Below are 19,435 nucleotides of genomic sequence, written 5' to 3'. Positions count from 1 at the left end.
CGCAACGGGCACGGGAGGGACACAGTAAGGACACGCTAAGGAGATACTAAGCACACGCTAAGGACATGATAAGGACACACTAAGGCAATACTTAGGACATGTTAAGGACACATTAAAGACATGCTAAGGACATGTTAAGGGCATGTTAAAGACAACCTAAGGACATACAAAGGACTCGTTAAGGACATATAAAGGACACGCTAAGGACATGCTAAGGTCACATTAAGGATGTCTTAAGGACATGCTAACGACACGTAAGGACATACAAAGGACATGTTAAAGGCACATTAAGGACACGTTAAGGACACGCTAAGGACATACAAAGGACATGTTAAGGACCTGCTAAGGACACACTAAGGACACGCTGAGGGCAACCTGGGGACACAGTGAAGACATTGAAAGGACACGCTAAGGGCACATGTTAATGACATGCTAAGCTCAACCTAAGGCCATAGTAAGGACTTACTAAGGACATGCTAAGAACACGCTAAGGACAGGTTAAAGTCATGCTAAGGCCATGCTTAGGACAATCTAAGAACACGCTAAGGAAAGGTTAAAGACACATTAAAGACACGCTAAGGACACACTGAGGACATGCTAAGGGCATGCTAAGGCCATGTTAAGGACATGCTTAGGACAACCTAAGGACATACAAAGGACATGCTAAAGACACATTAAGGACAGGTTAAGGCCCTGCTAAGGACACGCTAAGGATAGGTTAAAGACACGTTGAGGACACGTTAAGGACACGCTAAGGGCACGCTTAGGACAACCTAACGACATACAAAGGACATGTTAAAGACATGGTAAGGACATGGTAAGGACAGGTTAAGGCCATGCTGAGAACATGCTAAGGACGCGCTAAGGACATGTTAAGGATACAGTGAGTACATGCGAAGAACACGCTTAGGACAACCTAAGGACATGCTAAGGACACGTTAAAGACACGGTAAAGACAGGTTAAGGCCATGCTAAGAACATGCTAAGGACATGCTAAGGACAACCTCAGGACATACAAAGGACACGTTAAACAGACATCAAGGACACGCCAAGGACACATTAAGGACAAGCTATGGACACGCTAAGGACATGCTAAGGCCATGTTAAGGACATGCTAAGGGCATGCTAAGGACAGGTTAAAGACACACTAAGGACATGCTAAGGACACGCTAAGGGCACGCTTAGGACAACCTAACGACATGCTAAGGACACGTTAAAGACACGGTAACAACAGGTTAAGACCCATGCTAAGGACACGCTAAGGACACGCTTAGGACACCCAAGGACATGCTAAGGACATGTTAAGGACAGGTTGAGACCATGCTAAGAACATCCTAAGGACGCGCTAAGGCCGTGCTAAGGCCATGCTAAGGACACGCCAAGGCCACACTAAGGCCATGCTTAGGACAACCTAAGAACACGCTAAGGACAGGTTAAAGGACACGCTACGGACATGCTAAGGACACGCTAAGGGCACGCTTAGGACAACCTAACGGCATACCAAGGACACGTTAAAGACATGCTAAGGACAGGTTAAGGCCATGCTAAGGACACACCGAGGACACGCTAAGGACACGCTAGGGACACACTAAGGCCATACTAAGGACACGTTAAGGACACGCTAAGGCCCCGCCAAGGCCCGGCACTGACCGCGGGTGAAGGCGACGGCGTCGACGTCGCGGGGCCCGCAGCCCCGGCCTCCTGCAGGGCCTCGGCCACCAGCCCCAGCACCGCCCCCCGGTGGTGCCGCCCCGTGGGGCCGGGGGCGAAGCCTGGGGGGGGGGAGAGGGGGGTCAGAGGTCACCGCGGGGTCACGGGGAGGTCAAGGGTCACGGGGAGGTCAAGGGTCACGGGGGGTGGGGGTCCCTTGGGGGTCGGGGGGCTGGCGGGGCGGGGTGAGGACTGGGGGGGAAGAGGTCACGGGGAGGGTAGGGGTCACGGGAGGGGTCGGGGTCACGGGGGGTCAAGGGTCATGGGCTGGGGTCATTGGGGTCACGGGGAGGTCAAGGGTCACGGGGAGGTCAAGGGTCACAGGGGTGGGGGTCAGGGGGGCTGGGGGTGAAGAACAGGGGGAAGGGGTCACGGGGGGCAGGGGTCACGGCAGGGTCAGGGGTCACCGCGGGGTCAGAGGTCATGTGCCGGGGTCACGTGGGGTCAGGGGTCGTGGGGGGAGGGGTCATGGAGGGGGAGGGGTGACGGGGGGAGGGTTTTGGGAGGGTGGCAGCTGGGCGGTGACGTCACCGGGGGGCGTGATGATGTCATAGGGCAGGGCGATGACATCATCAGGGGGTGGTGACGTCATACCGGGGGTGGTGACGGGGGTGATGACGTCATAGGAGGGGCGATGACGTCATACAGAGGGCGGGTGACGTCATAGGAAGGGGGTGAGGGCGGTAAAAGGGGGCGGGGCATGGAGGGGGGCGGCACGGAAGGGGCGGGGCCTGGAGGAGTGACATCACGGGGGGGGAGGGGCTCCCGGGGTGACGTCATGCAGGGGGCCAGTGACGTCATAGGGGGAGGGGCGCGGTGATGTCATAAGGGGGAGGGGTCTGGGGGAGAGGAAGCGACTTCGGGGGGAGGGGCTATGGGGGGAGTGATGTCACGGGGGCGGGGTCTAGGGGCGTGACGTCACGGGGGCGGAGTTTAGGGGGCGTGACGTCACGGGGAGGGGGTGGTTCCGGGGTGGTGGCGTCATTAGGAGGGCTTGGGGGGGCAGTGACGTCACCCGCCGGTCCCCGTGCGGGGGGGGTTCCGAGCCCCGTGACGTCACTTCCGCTCACCGTGCCCGGCGGCGTGACGTAGGTGGCGCGGCGGTTGCTGAGCACGCGCCCGTCGCGCACCAGCCCCGCCCCCACCTTGTTGGCCGAGCCCTCCAGCCCCAGCACCGTCGGCATCGCTGACGTCACCGCCGACGTCACTGCCGACGTCACAGCCGACGTCACCGCCGACGTCACCGCCGCCGCCGCCGCCTCCCCTCCTCCTCCCGCCGCCGCCGCCGCCTCCCCCGCGCCGCTGCGCTTCCGCTTCCGGCCCGCGCGGCCTCACTTCCGGTACCTCCGCCCGGCGTCACTTCCGCTCCCGCTCCCCGCTTCCGCTTCCGCCCCGCGCGCCGCACGCGGAGAGCCCGGGCCCGGCCGCGCCGCCGCCGCCGCCGCTGATTGGCTCCGGGGCGGCCCCCGCGGCGGGCGCTGATTGGCGGAGGGGGCCGGGGGAGGGGCGGGGCCAGGCGGCGCCATGCCGAAGCGAGGCCGGAAGGAGAACGGCGGCGACAAGGAGGGTGAGTGGCACCAGTATAAACCAGTACGGACCAGTACGGGCCGGTATGGGCCAGTGTAGACCAGTTGGGACCCCTGTGGGCCGGAACGGCCCGGTTGGGAGCGGTATGAACCAGTATAGACCAGTATAAACCAGTATAGGCCAGTATAAATAGACCAGTATAGACCAGTTGGGACCAGTATGGATGGGTACGGGGCGGTTGGGACCGGTATAAACCAGTATAAACGAGTATAGACCGGTATAGACCAGCATAAACCAGTATAGACCGGTATAAATAGACCAGTGTAGACCAGTATAGACCAGTTGGGACCAGTATGGACGGGTACGGGGCAGTTTGGACCAGTATAAACCAATATAAACCACTATAGACTGGCATAGACCAGTACAAACCAGTATAGACCAGTATAAATAGACCAGTGTAGACCACTATAGAGCAGTTGGGACCAGTATGGACGGGTACGGGGCGGTTTGGACCGGTATAAACCAGTATAGACTGGCATAGACCAGTACAAACCAGTAGAGACCAGTATAAATAGACCAGTGTAGACCAGTATAGACCAGTTGGGACCAGTATGGACGGGTACGGGGCGGTTGGGACCGGTATAAACCAGTATAAACGAGTATAGACCGGTATAGACCAGTATAAACCAGTATAGACCAGTATAAATAGACCAGTGTAGACCAGTATAGACCAGTTGGGACCAGTATGGACAGGTACGGGGCGGTTGGGACCGCTATAAACCAATATAAACCACTATAGACTGGCATAGACCAGTACAAACCAGTATAGACCAGTATAAATAGACCAGTGTAGACCACTATAGAGCAGTTGGGACCAGTATGGACGGGTACTGGGCGGTTTGGACTGGTATAAACCAGTATAGACTGGCATAGACCAGTACAAACCAGTAGAGACCAGTATAAGTAGACCAGTGTAGGCCAGTATAGACCAGTTGGGACCCTTATGGGCTGGTACGGGCCGGTTCGGACCGGTATAAACCAGTATAAACCAGTATAGACCGGTATAGACCAGCATAAACCAGTGTAGACCAGTGTAGACCAGTATAAATAGACCAGTAGAGACCAGTATAGACCAGTTGGGACCCTTGTGGGCCAGTACGGGCCGGTTCGGACGGGTATGAACCAGTATAAACCAGTATAGACCAGTATAAACCAGTATAGACCAGTATAGACCAGTAGGGACCAGTATGGACGGGTACGGGGCAGTTTGGACCAGTATAAACCAGTATAAACGAGTACAGACCGGTATAGACCAGTATAAACCAGTATAGACCAGTTGGGACCCTTATGCACCGGTACGGGCCGGTTGGGACCAGTATAAACCAGTATAGACCAGTATAAACCAGTATAGACCAGTGTAAGTACACCAGTATAGACCAGTATAGATCAGTTGGGACCCTTATGGGCCGGTACGGGCTGGTTGGGACCGGTATTAAGCAGTATAAACCAGTACAGACCAGTATAGACCAGTATAAACCAGTATAGACCAGCATAAACCAGTATAGACCAGTATAAATAGACCAGTATAGACCAGTTGGGACCAGTATGGACGGGTACGGGGCGGTTGGGACCGGTATAAACCAGTATAGACCGGCATAGACCAGTATAAACCAGTATAGACCAGTATAAGTAGACCACTATAGACCAGTTGGGACCGTTCTGGGCTGGTATGGGCCGGTTGGGACCAGTATAAACCAGTATAGACCAGTATAAACCGGAGTAGACCAGTATAAGTAGACCAGTATAGACTAGTATGGGCCAGTATAGATCAGTAGTGGCTGGTATGGACCAGTAGAAACCAGTAGAAACCAGTATAGAGCAGTATAAACCAGTATAAGTAGACCAGTATAAACCAGTACGGACCAGTATTGGCCAGTACGGACCAGTGTGGACTGGTACGGGGTGGTGGGGACTGGTATAGACCAGTATAAACCAGTATAGAGCAGTACAGACCAGTATAAGCCAGTATAGACCAGTGTAAGTACGCCAGTAGAGACCAGTATGGGCCAGTATAGATCAGTAGGGGCCGGTATGGGCCAGTAGAGACCAGTATAAACCAGTATAGACCGGCATAGGCCAGTATAAACCAGTATAGACCAGTATAAATAGACCAGTAGGGACCAGTACAGGCCAGTATGGGCTGGTATAGACCAGTATGGACCAGTATAAACCAGTAGGGGCCGCTCTGGGCCTGCGCAAACGGCTGGAGGGGGGAGGGCACCAGTATGGACCAGTAGGGACCAGTTTAGACCAGTACGGGTCAGTGCGGACCAGTACAGACCAGTACAGACCAGTAAGGGTTAAGGGGACCAGTAAGGACCAGTACGGGGCACGGGGAGGGGGCTCCTCCCAGTGCCCCCCCCCAGTGCCCCCCAGTCCCTCCCAGTCCCTCCCAGTATATCCCAGTCTCCTCCCAGTATATCCCAGTCTCCTCCCAGTATATCCCGGTCTCCTCCCAGTACATCCCAGTCCCTCCCAGTGCCCTCCCAGTATACCCCAGTACCCCCCCAGTCCCTCCCAGTATCTCCCAGTCCCCTCCCAGTGCCCCCAAACCTCCCCAAACCCCCTCCCAGTCCCCTATAACCCCCTCCCAGTCCCTCCCAGTTGCTTCCCAGTACATCCCAGTACATCCCAGTATCCCCCAGTCCCCTCCCAGTCCCTCCCAGTCCCCTCCCAGTACCCCAAAACCCCCTCCCAGTGCCCCCAAATCCCCCCTATAACCCCCCCCAAACCCCCTCCTAGTGCCCTCCCAGTATATCCCAGTACACCTCAGTATATCCCAGTTCCCTCCCAGTATCCCCCAGTCCCCTCCCAGTACATCCCAGTTACCTCCCAGTATATCCCAGTATCCCCCAGTCCCTTCCCAGTACCCCAAAACCCCCCAAACCCCCCCCAAATCCCCCCCAAACCCTCCCAAACCTCCCCCAGTCCCTCCCAGTCCCCTCCCAGTACATCCCAGTTCCCTCCCAGTACATCCCAGTTCCCTCCCAGTATATCCCAGTATATCCCAGTCCCTTCTGAGTACCCCAAAACCCCCCCAAACTGCCCCAAATCCCCCTAAACCCCCCCCAAATCCCCCCCAACCCCCCCCCAAACCTCCCCCAGTCCCTCCCAGTTCCCTCCCAGTACATCCCAGTTCCCTCCCAGTACATCCCAGTTCCTTCCCAGTATATCCCAGTATCCCCCAGTTCCCTCCCAGTACATCCCAGTACCCCAAAACCCCCCTAAACCTCCCCAAACGCCCACAAATCCCCCCAACCCCCCCCCAAATCCCCTCCAAACCGCTTCCCAGTCCCTCCCAGTCCACTCCCAGTATATCTCAGGATATCCCAGTCCCCTCCCAGTATACCCCAGTATCCCCCAGTCTCCTCCCAGTCCCTCCCAGTCCCTCCCAGTCCCCTCCCAGTACCCCAAACCCCCCCAAAACTGCCCCAAACCCCTTTAAATCCCCCCCATAACCCCCCAAACCCCCCTCCCAGTCCCCCCCAGTCCCCTCCCAGTCCCTCCCAGTCCCCTCCCAGTATATCCCAGTATCCCCCAGTTCCCTCCCAGTACATCCCAGTACCCCAAAACCCCCCAAAACCCCCCCAAACCCCCCCGAAACCCCCCCCAAATGCCCCCCAAACCCCCTCCCAGTCCCCCCCAGTCCCCCCCAGTGCCCCCCAGTGCCCTCCCAGTGCCCTCCCAGTATATCCCAGTATAGCCCAGTATATCCCAGTCCTTCCCAGTCCCCTCCCAGTATCTCCCAGTCCCTCCCAGTCCCCTCCCAGTACCCCAAAACCCCCCCAAATCCCCCCCAAACCCCTTCCCGGTCCTTCCCAGTCCCCTCCCAGTATATCCCAGTCGCCTCCCAGTATATCCCAGTATACTCCAGTCTCCTCCCAGTATATCCCAGTCACCTCCCAGTACATCCTAGTACCCCAAAACCCCCCAAATCCCCCCCAAACCCCCCCATAACCCCCCCAAACCCCCTCCCAGTCTCCCCCAGCCCCCCCCAGTCCCCTCCCAGTCCCTCCCAGTCCCTCCCAGTATATCCCAGTCCCCTCCCAGTATATCCCAGTAAGCCCAGTTCCCCCCAGCGCCCGCCAAGCGCCCCCCCGCGGAGCCGTGTCCCTACGAGGACCCCCCCGCGCGCGAGGTGGCCCCGGGGGGCGCGGCCGCGTCCCTGCGCGTCGCCTCCTGGAACGTGGGCGGCCTGCGGGGCTGGCTGCGCAAGGGCGGCCTCCAGGTACGCTTTGGGGCGAATTCGGGGGATTTTGGGCAAATCGGGGGGTTGGGGGGGTTGGGGGATTTAGGGGGGTCGGGGGGGTGAGGGGGGGTTGGGGGTATTGGGGGTTTTGGGGGGGTTTGGGGGGGTTTAGGGGATTTGGGGGATTTAGGGGGTTTTGGGGGAAATTAGGGGGTTTTTGGGGTTTGGGGTAATTTATGGGGTTTTTGGGGTTTGGGGGGAAATTATGGGGTTTTTGGGGTTGGGGGAAATTATGGGGCTTTTGGGGTTGGGGGGGGTTTATAGGGTTTGAGGGGTTGGGGGATTTGGGGGGGTTTGGGGGAAATTATGGGGTTTTTGGGGTTTTGGGGGGAAATTAGGGGGTTTGGGGGGTTTGGGGTAATTTATGGGGTTTTTGGGGTTTGGGGGGAAATTATGGGGTTTTGGGGGGTTGGGGGATTTGGGGGTGTTTGGGGGGTTTGGGGGGGTTTATGGGGTTTGGGGTAATTCATGGGGTTTTTGGGGTTTGGGGGAAATCATGGGGTTTTGGGGGGTTGGGGGGTTTGGGGGGATATAGGGATTTTGGGGGGTTTAAGATATTTAGGGGATTTGGGGGAGTTATGGGGTTTTGGGGGAAATTATGGGGTTTTGGGGGTTGGGGAAAATTTGTGGGGTTTTGGGGGTTGGGGGGATTTGGGGGTTTGGGGGGTTTATCGGGTTTTGGGGGAAATTATGGGGTTTTTGGGGTTGGGGGGGTTTATACGGTTTTGGGGGGTTGGGGGGGGTTTGGGGGGCCTTAAGGGATTTGGGGGGATTTAGGGGTTTTGGGGGGGTTTAGGGGGTTTGGGGGATTTGAGGGGTTTTTGGGGTTTGGGGGAAATTATGGGGTTTTGGGGGTTTGGGGGATTTATAGGGTTTTGGGGGATTGGGGGCTTTGGGGGATTTCGGGGGTTTGGGGGGTTTGGGGGAAATTAGGGGGTTTTTGGGGTTTGGGGTAATTTATGGGGTTTTTGGGGTTTGGGGGGAAATTATGGGGTTTTGGGGGGTTGGGGGGGATTTGGGGGTTTGGGGGATTTCGGGGGTTTGGGGGATTTAGGGGATTTGCGGGAAATTATGGGGTTTTTGGGGTTTCGGGGAAATTATGGGGTTTTGGGATTGGGGGGGAATTTGGGGGCTTTTGGGGATCTGGGGGATTTGGGGGGTTTGGGGGATTTGGGGGGTTTGGGGGAAATTATGGGGTTTTGGGGGGTGAGGGGGTTTGGGGAAATTTGGGGGGAATTTGGGGGATTTGGGGGAATTTTGTGGGGTTGGGGGTTGGGGGCATTTGGGGGGTTTGAGGGTTTTGGGGGGGTTGGGGGATTTGGGATTTATGGGATTGAGGGATTTCGGGGGGATTTATAGGGTTTTGGGGATTTGGGTTTGGGGGGGATTTATGGGATTTGGGGTGTTTTGGGGTGGCTTTGGGGTGGATTTCTGGGATTCGGGGTGGATTTGGGGAGATTTCGGGGATTTGGGGTTATTTATGGGATTTGGGGGGATTTATGGGATTTGGAGTGGATTTGGGGGATTTATGGGATTTGGGGGATTTGGGAGGGATTTATAGGGTTTTGGGGATTTGGGTTTTCGGGGGATTTATGGGATTTGGGGCATTTCTGGGATTGGGGGTGATTTATGGGGATTCGGGGTGGATTCATGGGATTTGGGGGATTTGGGGGGGATTTCTAGGGTTTTGGTGATTTGGGTTTTCGGGGGATTTGGGTCTTTGGGGGATTTATGGGATTTGGGGCATTTCTGGGATTGGGGGTGATTTCTGGGATTTGGGGGGATTTATGGGATTTGGGGGATTTGGGAGGGATTTATAGGGCTTTGTGGATTTCTGGGATTTGGGGGATTTCTGGGATTTGGGGGATTTCTGGGATTTGGGGGGCATTTCTGGGGCCGGGGGCGATTTCTGGGGACTGGGGGTGGATTTCCGTATTTTCGGGGCATATTCCTGCGTTTTTAATTTCCCGGGGCGTATTTATGGGTTTTTTTTTGGGGTTTTTTTTTTGGGGGCGCGTCAGTGGGTGCAGGAGGAGGCCCCGGACGTGCTGTGCCTGCAGGAGACCAAGTGCGCGGCCCCCGAGGTGCCCCCCGAGGTGCGGGCGCTCCCGGGGCTCCCCCACCAGTTCTGGGCCAGCCCCGAGGGGCGCCCGGGCTACAGCGGCGTCGGGCTGCTGGCCCGCCACGAGCCCCTCAGCGTCACCTACGGCATCGGTGAGACCCCCCCCCAAAAAAAACCCGACCCCAAAACCCCACCCCGGGACCCCAAAACCCCACCCCGGGACCCCAAATAGCTCCCCGGGCTTCAGAACCTACCTTGACGGACCTAGAACCTTCATAACTGGATCCAAATTGGAGCTAAAGTGACCCAAAATATACACTGGGACAAGGAAGGGACCACCCTGACCCCATAATTTTCTTGTAGGGGACCCCAAAACCCCACCCCGTAACCCCAAATAGCTCCCCGGGCTTCAGAACCTACCTTGACGGACCTAGAACCTTCATAACTGGACCCAAATTGCCCCAAATTAGAACTAAAGTAACCCAAAATTCACCCCAAAACCACCAGGTGACCCCCCCGACCCCATAACTACGTCTCAAGGGACCGCAAAACCCGATCCTGTAACCCCAAATAGCTCCCCGGGCTTCAGAAGCTACCTTGAAGGACCTAGAACCTTCATAACTGGACCCAAATTGGAGCTAAAGTGACCCAAATTGGTGCTAAAGTGACCCAAAATCTACCCCAAAACCACCAGGTGACCCCCCTGACCCCATAACTACGTCCCAAAGGACCCCAAAACCTGACCCCGTAACCCCAAATAGCTCCCCGGGCTTCAGAAGCTACCTTGAAGGACCTAGAACCTTCATAACTGGACCCAAATTGCCCCAAATTAGACCTAAAGTAACCCAAAATTCACCCCAAAACCACCAGGTGACCCCCCCGACCCCATAACTACGTCTCAAGGGACCCCAAAACCCGATCCCGTAACCCCAAATAGCTCCCCGGGCTTCAGAACCTACCTTGAAGGACCTAGAACCTTCAAAAATGGACCCAAATTGGAGCTAAAGTGACACAAATTGGTGCTAAAGTGACCCAAAATCTACCCCAAAACCACCAGGTGACCCCCCTGACCCCATAACTACGTCCCAAAGGACCCCAAAACCTGACCCCGTAACCCCAAATAGCTCCCCGGGCTTCAGAAGCTACCTTGACGGACCTAGAACCTTCATAACTGGACCCAAATTGGAGCTAAAGTGACCCAAATTGGAGCTAAAGTGACCCGAAATCTACCCCAGGACCACCAAGGGACCCCCCTGACCCCATAACTATCTTGTAGGGGACCCCAAAACCCCACCCCGGGACCCCAAATAGCTCCCCGGGCTTCAGAAGCTACCTTGACGGACCTAGAACCTTCATAACTGGACCCAAATTGCCCCAAATTAGAGCTAAAGTGACCCAAAATCTACCCCAAAACCACCAGGTGACCCCCCTGACCCCATAACTACGTCCCAAAGGACCCCAAAACCTGACCCCGTAACCCCAAATAGCTCCCCGGGCTTCAGAACCTACCTTGACGGATCTAGAACCTTCATAACTGGACCCAAATTGCCCCAAATTAGAACTAAAGTAACCCAAAATTCACCCCAAAACCACCAGGTGACCCCCCGACCCCATAACTACGTCTCAAGGGACCCCAAAACCCGACCCCGTAACCCCAAATAGCTCCCTGGGCTTCAGAAGCTGCCTTGAAGGACCTAGAACCTTCATAAATGGGCCCAAATTGGAGCTAAAGTGACCCAAATTGGTGCTAAAGTGACCCAAAATCTACCCCAAAACCACCAGGTGACCCCCCTGACCCCATAACTACGTCCCAAAGGACCCCAAAACCTGACCCCGTAACCCCAAATAGCTCCCCGGGCTTCAGAAGCTACCTTGACGGACCTAGAACCTTCATAACTGGACCCAAATTGGAGCTAAAGTGACCCAAATTGGAGCTAAAGTGACCCGAAATCTACCCCAGGACCACCAAGGGACCCCCCTGACCCCATAACTATCTTGTAGGGGACCCCAAAACCCCACCCCGGGACCCCAAATAGCTCCCCGGGCTTCAGAAGCTACCTTGACGGACCTAGAACCTTCATAACTGGACCCAAATTGCCCCAAATTAGAGCTAAAGTGACCCAAAATCTACCCCAAAACCACCAGGTGACCCCCCTGACCCCATAACTACGTCCCAAAGGACCCCAAAACCTGACCCCGTAACCCCAAATAGCTCCCCGGGCTTCAGAACCTACCTTGACGGATCTAGAACCTTCATAACTGGACCCAAATTGCCCCAAATTAGAACTAAAGTAACCCAAAATTCACCCCAAAACCACCAGGTGACCCCCCGACCCCATAACTACGTCTCAAGGGACCCCAAAACCCGACCCCGTAACCCCAAATAGCTCCCTGGGCTTCAGAAGCTGCCTTGAAGGACCTAGAACCTTCATAAATGGGCCCAAATTGGAGCTAAAGTGACCCAAATTGGTGCTAAAGTGACCCAAAATCTACCCCAAAACCACCAGGTGACCCCCCTGACCCCATAACTACATCCCAAAGGACCCCAAAACCTGACCCCGTAACCCCAAATAGCTCCCCGGGCTTCAGAAGCTACCTTGAAGGACCTAGAACCTTCATAACTGGACCCAAATTGGAGCTAAAGTGACCCAAATTGGTGCTAAAGTGACCCAAAATCTACCCCAGGACAACCAAGGGACCCCCCTGACCCCATAACTATCTTGTAGGGGACCCCAAAACCCCACCCCGTAACCCCCAATAGCTCCCCGGGCTTCTGAAGCTACCTTGATGGACCTAGAACCTTCATAACTGGACTCAAATTACCCAAAATTAGAGCTAAAGTGACCCAAAATCCACACTAGGAACACCAGGTGACCCCCCCGATCCCATAATTACGTCCCAAAGGACCCCAAATCCCCACCCCGGGACCCCAAATAGCTCCCCGGGCTTCAGAAGCTACCTTGACAGACCTAGAACCTTCAGAAATGGGCCCAAATTGGAGCTAAAGTGACCCGAAATCCACCCTGGGACAAGGAAGGGACCCCCCTGACCCCATAACTATCTTGTAGGGGACCCCAAAACCTGACCCCGTAACCCCAAATAGCTCCCTGGGCTTCAGAAGCTACCTTGACGGACCTAGAACCTTCATAACTGGACCCAAATTGGAGCTAAAGTGACCCAAAATCTACCCCAAAACCACCAGGTGACTCCCCCAACCCCATAACTACGTCCCAAAGGACCCCAAAACCCGACCCCATAACCCCAAATAGCTCCCCGGGTTTCAGAACCTACCTTGACGGACCTAGAACCTTCATAACTGGACCCAAATTGCCCAAAATTAGAGCTAAAGTGACCCAAAATCCACCCCAGGATCAGCAAGGGATCCCTCCGATCCCATAATTTCATCTCAAGGGACCCCAAAACCCGATCCCGTAACCCCAAATAGCTCCCTGGGCTTCAGAACCTACTTTGAAGGACCTAGAACCTTCATAAATGGACCCAAAGTAGAGCTAAAGTGATCCAAATTGGTGCTAAAGTGACCCAAAATCTACCCCAAAACCACCAGGTGACCCCCCTGACCCCATAACTATGTCCCAAAGGACCCCAAAACCCGACCCCGTAACCCCAAATAGCTCCCCGGGCTTCAGAAGCTACCTTGAAGGACGTATAACCTTCATAAATGGGCCCAAATTGGAGCTAAAGTGACCCAAATTGGTGCTAAAGTGACCCAAAATCTACCCCAAAACCACCAGGTGACCCCCGTGATCCCATAAGTACGTCCCAAAGGACCCCAAAACCCGACCCCGTAACCCCAAATAGCTCCCCGGGCTTCAGAAGCTACCTTGAAGGACCTAGAACCTTCATAAATGGGCCCAAATTGCCCCAAATTAGAACTAAAGTAACCCAAAATTCACCCCAAAACCACCAGGTGACCCCCCGACCCCATAACTACGTCTCAAGGGACCCCAAAACCCGACCCCGTAACCCCAGATAGCTCCCCGGGCTTCAGAAGCTACCTTGAAGGACCTAGAACCTTCATAACTGGACCCAAATTGGAGCTAAAGTGACCCAAATTGGTGCTAAAGTGACCCAAAATCTACCCCAAAACCACCAGGTGACCCCCCGACCCCATAACTACGTCTCAAGGGACCCCAAAACCCGACCCCGTAACCCCAGATAGCTCCCCGGGCTTCAGAAGCTACCTTGAAGGACCTAGAACCTTCATAAATGGACCCAAAGTAGACCTAAAGTGATCCAAATTGGTGCTAAAGTGACCCAAAATCTACCCCAAAACCACCAGGTGACCCCCCGACCCCATAACTATGTCCCAAAGGACCCCAAAACCCGACCCCGTAACCCCAGATAGCTCCCCGGGCTTCAGAAGCTACCTTGAAGGACCTAGAACCTTCATAACTGGACCCAAATTGGAGCTAAAGTGACCCAAATTGGTGCTAAAGTGACCCAAAATCTACCCCAAAACCACCAGGTGACCCCCCTGACCCCATAACTACGTCCCAAAGGACCCCAAAACCTGACCCCGTAACCCCAAATAGCTCCCCGGGCTTCAGAAGCTACCTTGAAGGACCTAGAACCTTCATAACTGGACCCAAATTGGAGCTAAAGTGACCCAAATTGGTGCTAAAGTGACCCAAAATCTATCCCAGGATCGGCAAGGGACCCTCCTGACCCCATAACTATCTTGTAGGGGACCCCAAAACCCCACCCCGTAACCCCAAATAGCTCCCCAGGCTTCAGAAGCTACCTTGATGGACCTAGAACCTTGATAAATGGACCCAAATTGCCCCAAATTAGAGCTAAAGTGACCCAAAATCCACACTAGGAACACCAGGGGACCCCCCCGATCCCATAATTACGTCTCAAGGGACCCCAAAACCCCACCCCGGGACCCAAATAGCTCCCCGGGCTTCAGAAGCTACCTTGAAGGACCTAGAACCTTCATAAATGGATCCAGATTGCCCCAAATTGCCCCAAATTAGAACTAAAGTGACCCAAAATCTACCCCGGGACAACCGAGGGACCCCCCCGACCCCATAACTATCTTGTAGGGGACCCCAAAACCCGACCCCATAACCCCAAATATCTCCCCAGGCTTCAGAACCCACCTTGAAGGACCTAGAACCTTCATAACTGGACCAAAATTGCCCCAAATTAGACCTAAAGTGACCCAAAATCCACCCCCGGACCACCAAGGGACCCCCTGACCCCGTAACCTCATCCCAGTAGACCCCAGTTGCCACTGGTTGACCCCTCAGCTGCCACCAGTAGACCCCAAACCCCTTCAGTTTCCACCAGTTGACCCCAAAACCCTTTGGTGGCCACCACTGACCCCAAAACCCTTTCTGTAGACCCTTGGTGGCCACCATTGACCCCAGAATCCTTTAGTAGCCACCAGTAGACCTTTGGTTGCCCCATTGACCCCAAAACCCTTTGGTGGCCACCAGTAGACCCCTGGTTGCCCCGTTGACCCCACAACCCTTCAGTCACCACCATTGACCCCAAAACCCTTCGGTTGCGATCAGTTGACCCCAAAACCCTTTGTTGACCACCCATAGACCCTTGGTGGCCACCACTTGCCCCTGGTGGCCACCACTTTCCCCTTGGTTGCCCCATTGACCCCAAAACCCTTTGGTGGCCACCAGTAGACCCCTGGTTGCCCCGTTGACCCCAAAACCCTTTGGTGGCCACCAGTAGACCCCTGGTTGCCCTGTTGACCCCAAACCCTTTGGTTGCCACCAGTAGACTCTTGATGGCCAGCATTGACCCCAAAACCCTTCAGTTTCCACCAGGAGACCCTAGAACCCTTTGGTGGCCACCAGTAGACCCCTGGTTGCCCTGTTGACCCCAAAACCCTTCGGTCACCACCATTGACCCCGAAACCCTTCGGTTGCCACCAGTAGACCCCTGGTTGCCCCGTTGACCCCAAATCCCTTTGTTGGACACCAGTTGACCCCAAAGTACTACCGTTGACCCCAAGACCCTTCGGTGGGCACCACTGACCCCAAAACCCTTTCTGTAGACCCTCGGTGGCCACAACTTGCCCCTGGTGGCCACCTGTAGACCCTCGGTGGCCACCACTCTCCCCCCGTGTCCCCCCCCTGCAGGTGACCCCGAGCACGACGCCGAGGGCCGGGTAGTGATGGCCGAGGTCCTCCAAAAGAGTTCCCCAAACCCTTTGGTTGCCACCAGTAGACCCCTGTTTGTCCCGTTGACCCCAAAACCCTTTGGTTGTGATCAGTTGACCCCAAAACCCTTGTTGACCACCCATAGACCCTTGGTGGCCACCACTTTCCCGTTGGTTGCCCCATTGACCCCACAACCCTTTGGTGGCCACCAGTAGACCCCTGGTTGCCCCATTGACCCCACAACCCTTTGGTGGCCACCAGTTGACCCCAAAGTACCACCATTGACCCCAAAACCCTTCAGTTTCCACCAGTAGACCCCAAAACCCTTTGGTGGCCACCAGTAGACCCCTGGTTGCCCCATTGACCCCACAACCCTTCAGTCACCACCATTGACCCCAAAACCCTTCGGTTGCCACCAGTAGACCTCCTGGTTGCCCAGTTGACCCCAAAACCCTTTGGTGGCCACCAGTAGAGCCCTGGTTGCCCCGTTGACCCCAAAACCCTTTGGTGGCCACCAGTAGAGCCCTGATAGCCCCATTGACCCCACAACCCTTCAGTCACCACCATTGACCCCGAAACCCTTTGGTTGCCACCAGTAGACCCCTGGTTGCCCCATTGACCCCACAACCCTTCAGTTCCCACCAGTAGACCCCAAAACCCTTTGGTTGCCGCCAGTAGAGCCCCGGTTGCCCCGTTGACCCCAAAACCTTTTGGTTGCCACCATTGACCCCAAAACCCTTCAGTTTCCACCAGTAGACCCCAAAACCCTTCAATTGCCGCCATTGACCCCAAAACCCTTTGTTGGCCACCACTGACCCCAAAACCCTTTCTGTAGACCCTCGGGGGCCACAGCTTGCCCCTGGTGGCCACCTGTAGACCCTCGGTGGCCACCACTCTCCCCCTGTGTCCCCCCCCCCCCGTCCCCCCGCAGGTGACCCCGAGCACGACGCCGAGGGCCGGGTGGTGACGGCCGAGGCCCTCCAAAAGAGTTCCCCAAACCCTTTGGTTGCCAGCAGTAGACCCTTGGTGGCCACCATTGACCCCAAAACCCTTCAGTTGCCACCAGTAGACCCCAAAACCCTTCAGTTGCCACCAGTAGACCCCTGGTTGCCCCGTTGACCCCAAAACCCTTTGGTGGCCACCAGTAGAGCCCTGGTTGCCCCATTGACCCCACAACCCTTCAGTTCCCACCAGTAGACCACAAAACCCTTTGGTTGCCGCCAGTAGAGCCCCGGTTGCCCCGTTGACCCCAAAACCTTTTGGTTGCCACCATTGACCCCAAAACCCTTCCGTTTCCACCAGTAGACCCCAAAACCCTTCAATTGCCGCCATTGACCCCAAAACCCTTTGTTGGCCACCATTGACCCCAAAAACCTTTCGTACCACCCGTGGACCCCTGGTGGCCACCGCTCTCAGCCTGTCCCCCCCCCTCCCGCAGGTGACCCCGAGCACGACGCCGAGGGCCGGGTGGTGACGGCCGAGTTCCCGTCCCTCTTCGTGGTGGCCGCCTACGTGCCCAACTCGGGCCGGGGCCTGGCCCGCCTGGCGTACCGGCAGCGCTGGGACCGCGCCTTCCGCTCCTACCTCACCCGCCTGGACGCCCGCAAGCCCGTGGCCGTCTGCGGCGACCTCAACGTGGCCCACGCCGAGATCGACCTGCGGCACCCGCGGGCCAACCGCCGCTCGCCGGGCTTCACCCAGGAGGAGCGGGACGGCTTCGGGGCGCTGCTCGAGGCCGGCTTCATCGACACCTTCCGGCACCTGTACCCGGCCGTGCCGCACGCCTACACCTTCTGGACCTACCTGGGGGGCGCGCGGAGCCGCAACGTGGGCTGGCGCCTCGACTACTGCGTGGTGTCGCGGCGCCTGGCCGGGGCGCTGTGCGACAGCAAGATCCGCAACAAGGTGATGGGGAGCGACCACTGCCCCGTGGTGCTCTACCTGGCCCTATAACGGCCCTATGGGGTCGTCCTGTAACGATCCTGCAGGTTGGTCCCGTAACGACCCCGTAAGATGCCCTATAACGGCCCTATAAGGTCGTCATGTAACGATCCTACAAGTTGGTCCTGTAACGACCCCGTAAGATGCCCTATAACGGCCCTATGGGGTCGTCCTGTAACGATCCTACAAGTTGGTCCTGTAACGACCCCGTAAGATGTCCTGTAACGGCCCTATAAGGTCGTCATGTAACGATCCTACAAGTTGGTCCTATAACGACCCCGTAAGATGTCCTATAACGGCCCTATAAGGTCGTCCTGTAACGACCCCATAAGATGTCCTATAGTGGCCCTATAAGGTCGTCCTATAACGATCCGGTAAGTTTGTACTGTAACAATCCCAGAAGTTGTCCCATAACGGCCCTACAAGGTCGTCCTTTAACGACCCCGTAAGATGTCCTAATGTAGGGTCGTAATGACCCTATAAGGCCATCCTGTAACGATCCCGTAAGCTCGTCCTATAACGACCCCATAAGATGTCCTAAAATGGCCCTATAAGGTCGTCCTGTAACAATCCCATAAGGTCATCCCGTAATGACCCTATAAGGTCGTCCTATAACGACCCCAAAAATCACCCCAAAACGACCCTAGAAGGTTGTCCTATAACGATCCCATAAATCATCCCATAACGACCCCATTAGTTAATCCCATAACGACCCCATTAGTTCATCCCATAACGACCCCGTTATTTCATCCCATAACGACCCCATTAGTTCATCCCATAACGACCCCGTTATTTCATCCCATAACGACCCCATTAGTTCATCCCATAACGACCCCGTTAGTTCATCCCATAACGACCCCATTAGTTCACCCCATAACGACCCCATAAGCTGCTCCCATTGGGTTTGGCCCTTGGGTTGGGTTCAATGTAAACCCGTTTGCCCCAAATCCCCCCCAAATCCCCCCCAAATCCCCATAAACGAGCTCAACGTGTTCTTAATGGGGTCGCCCTGGACTTTATGGGGTCTTGGTGGTCGTTACGGGGTCGTCGGGGCGGTTACGGGGTGGCCCCGTACCCGCTGCTGCACGGTGTCGCGGCGCCTGGCCGGGGCGCTGTGCGACAGCAAGATCCGCAACGGGGTGATGGGGAGCGACCGCTGCCCCGTGGGGCTCTGCCTGGCCCTATAACGGCCCTATGGGGTCGTCCTGTAACGATCCTGCAGGTTGGTCCCGTAACGACCCCGTAAGTTGTCCTGTAACGGCCCTATAAGGTCGTCCTGTAGCGATCCCGTAAGGTCGTCCCGTAATGACCCTATAAGGCCATCCTGTAACGACCCCATAACTCGTCCCATAACAACCCTATAAGGCCATCCTGTAACGATCCTGTAAGCTCGTCCTATAACGACCCCATAAGATGTCCTATAGTGGCCCTATAAGGTCATCCTGTAACAACCCCATAACTCGTCCCAAAATGATCCTATAAGGTCGTCCTATAACGACCCCATAAATTCATCCCATAACGGCCCTATAAGGTCATCCCATAATGACCCTATAAGGTCGTCCTATAACGACCCCATAACTCACCCCAAAACGACCCTATAAGGTTGTCCTGTAACGACCCCATAAATCATCCCATAACGACCCCATAAGATCATCCCATAACGACCCCGTTATTTCATCCCATAACGACCCCGTAAGTTGTCCTGTAACGGCCCTATAAGGTCGTCCCGTAATGACCCTATAA

General features: G+C 55.8%; 1 protein-coding gene and 1 long non-coding RNA gene across 7 annotated transcripts; one reads left to right on the top strand and one right to left on the bottom strand.

Moving 5' to 3' along the window:
* The first annotated feature begins 3,085 nt into the window (after nt 1-3,085).
* On the top strand, nt 3,086-19,384 carry APEX1 (apurinic/apyrimidinic endodeoxyribonuclease 1). Of its 6 annotated transcripts, none has more exons than XR_013942660.1 (5): nt 3,086-3,277; nt 7,377-7,525; nt 9,568-9,760; nt 17,190-17,787; nt 17,954-19,384. XR_013942660.1 is itself a non-coding variant. In XM_080571580.1 (5 exons), exons 1-4 carry the CDS (start codon nt 3,235-3,237, stop codon nt 17,702-17,704), a joined length of 900 nt encoding a protein of 299 aa, XP_080427706.1. In that variant the 5' UTR covers nt 3,086-3,234; the 3' UTR covers nt 17,705-17,713; nt 17,774-19,384. The 6 variants fall into 6 exon arrangements, 2 of the variants coding, with proteins under 2 accessions (XP_080427706.1, XP_080427705.1); XR_013942661.1 differs by having other exon boundaries at nt 17,190-17,858; XR_013942662.1 differs by having other exon boundaries at nt 17,190-18,047; nt 19,082-19,384.
* Nucleotides 14,162-15,564, bottom strand: LOC308184468. The gene is made up of 3 exons (XR_013942664.1): nt 15,429-15,564; nt 14,749-15,349; nt 14,162-14,200 (listed from the first exon to the last, which is right to left on the bottom strand). It is a non-coding gene; the product is annotated as an uncharacterized lncRNA (long non-coding RNA).
* Nucleotides 19,385-19,435: the final 51 nt, after the last annotated feature.

This window comes from Anser brachyrhynchus, assembly GCF_964034855.1.
Source record: "Anser brachyrhynchus genome assembly, chromosome: 34".
Taxonomy (NCBI): Eukaryota; Metazoa; Chordata; class Aves; order Anseriformes; family Anatidae; genus Anser; species Anser brachyrhynchus.
This window is presented reverse-complemented; position numbering and strand designations above follow the sequence as displayed.

Coding starts and splice junctions, on each gene's coding strand:
- APEX1 (XM_080571580.1), top strand. CDS start 3,235: ATGCCGAAGCGAGGCCGGAAGGAGAACGGCGGCGACAAGGAGG. Junction 3,278..7,376: donor GAACGGCGGCGACAAGGAGG/GTGAGTGGCACC, acceptor AGTTCCCCCCAG/CGCCCGCCAAGCGCCCCCCC. Junction 9,761..17,189: donor CAGCGTCACCTACGGCATCG/GTGAGACCCCCC, acceptor CCCCTCCCGCAG/GTGACCCCGAGCACGACGCC.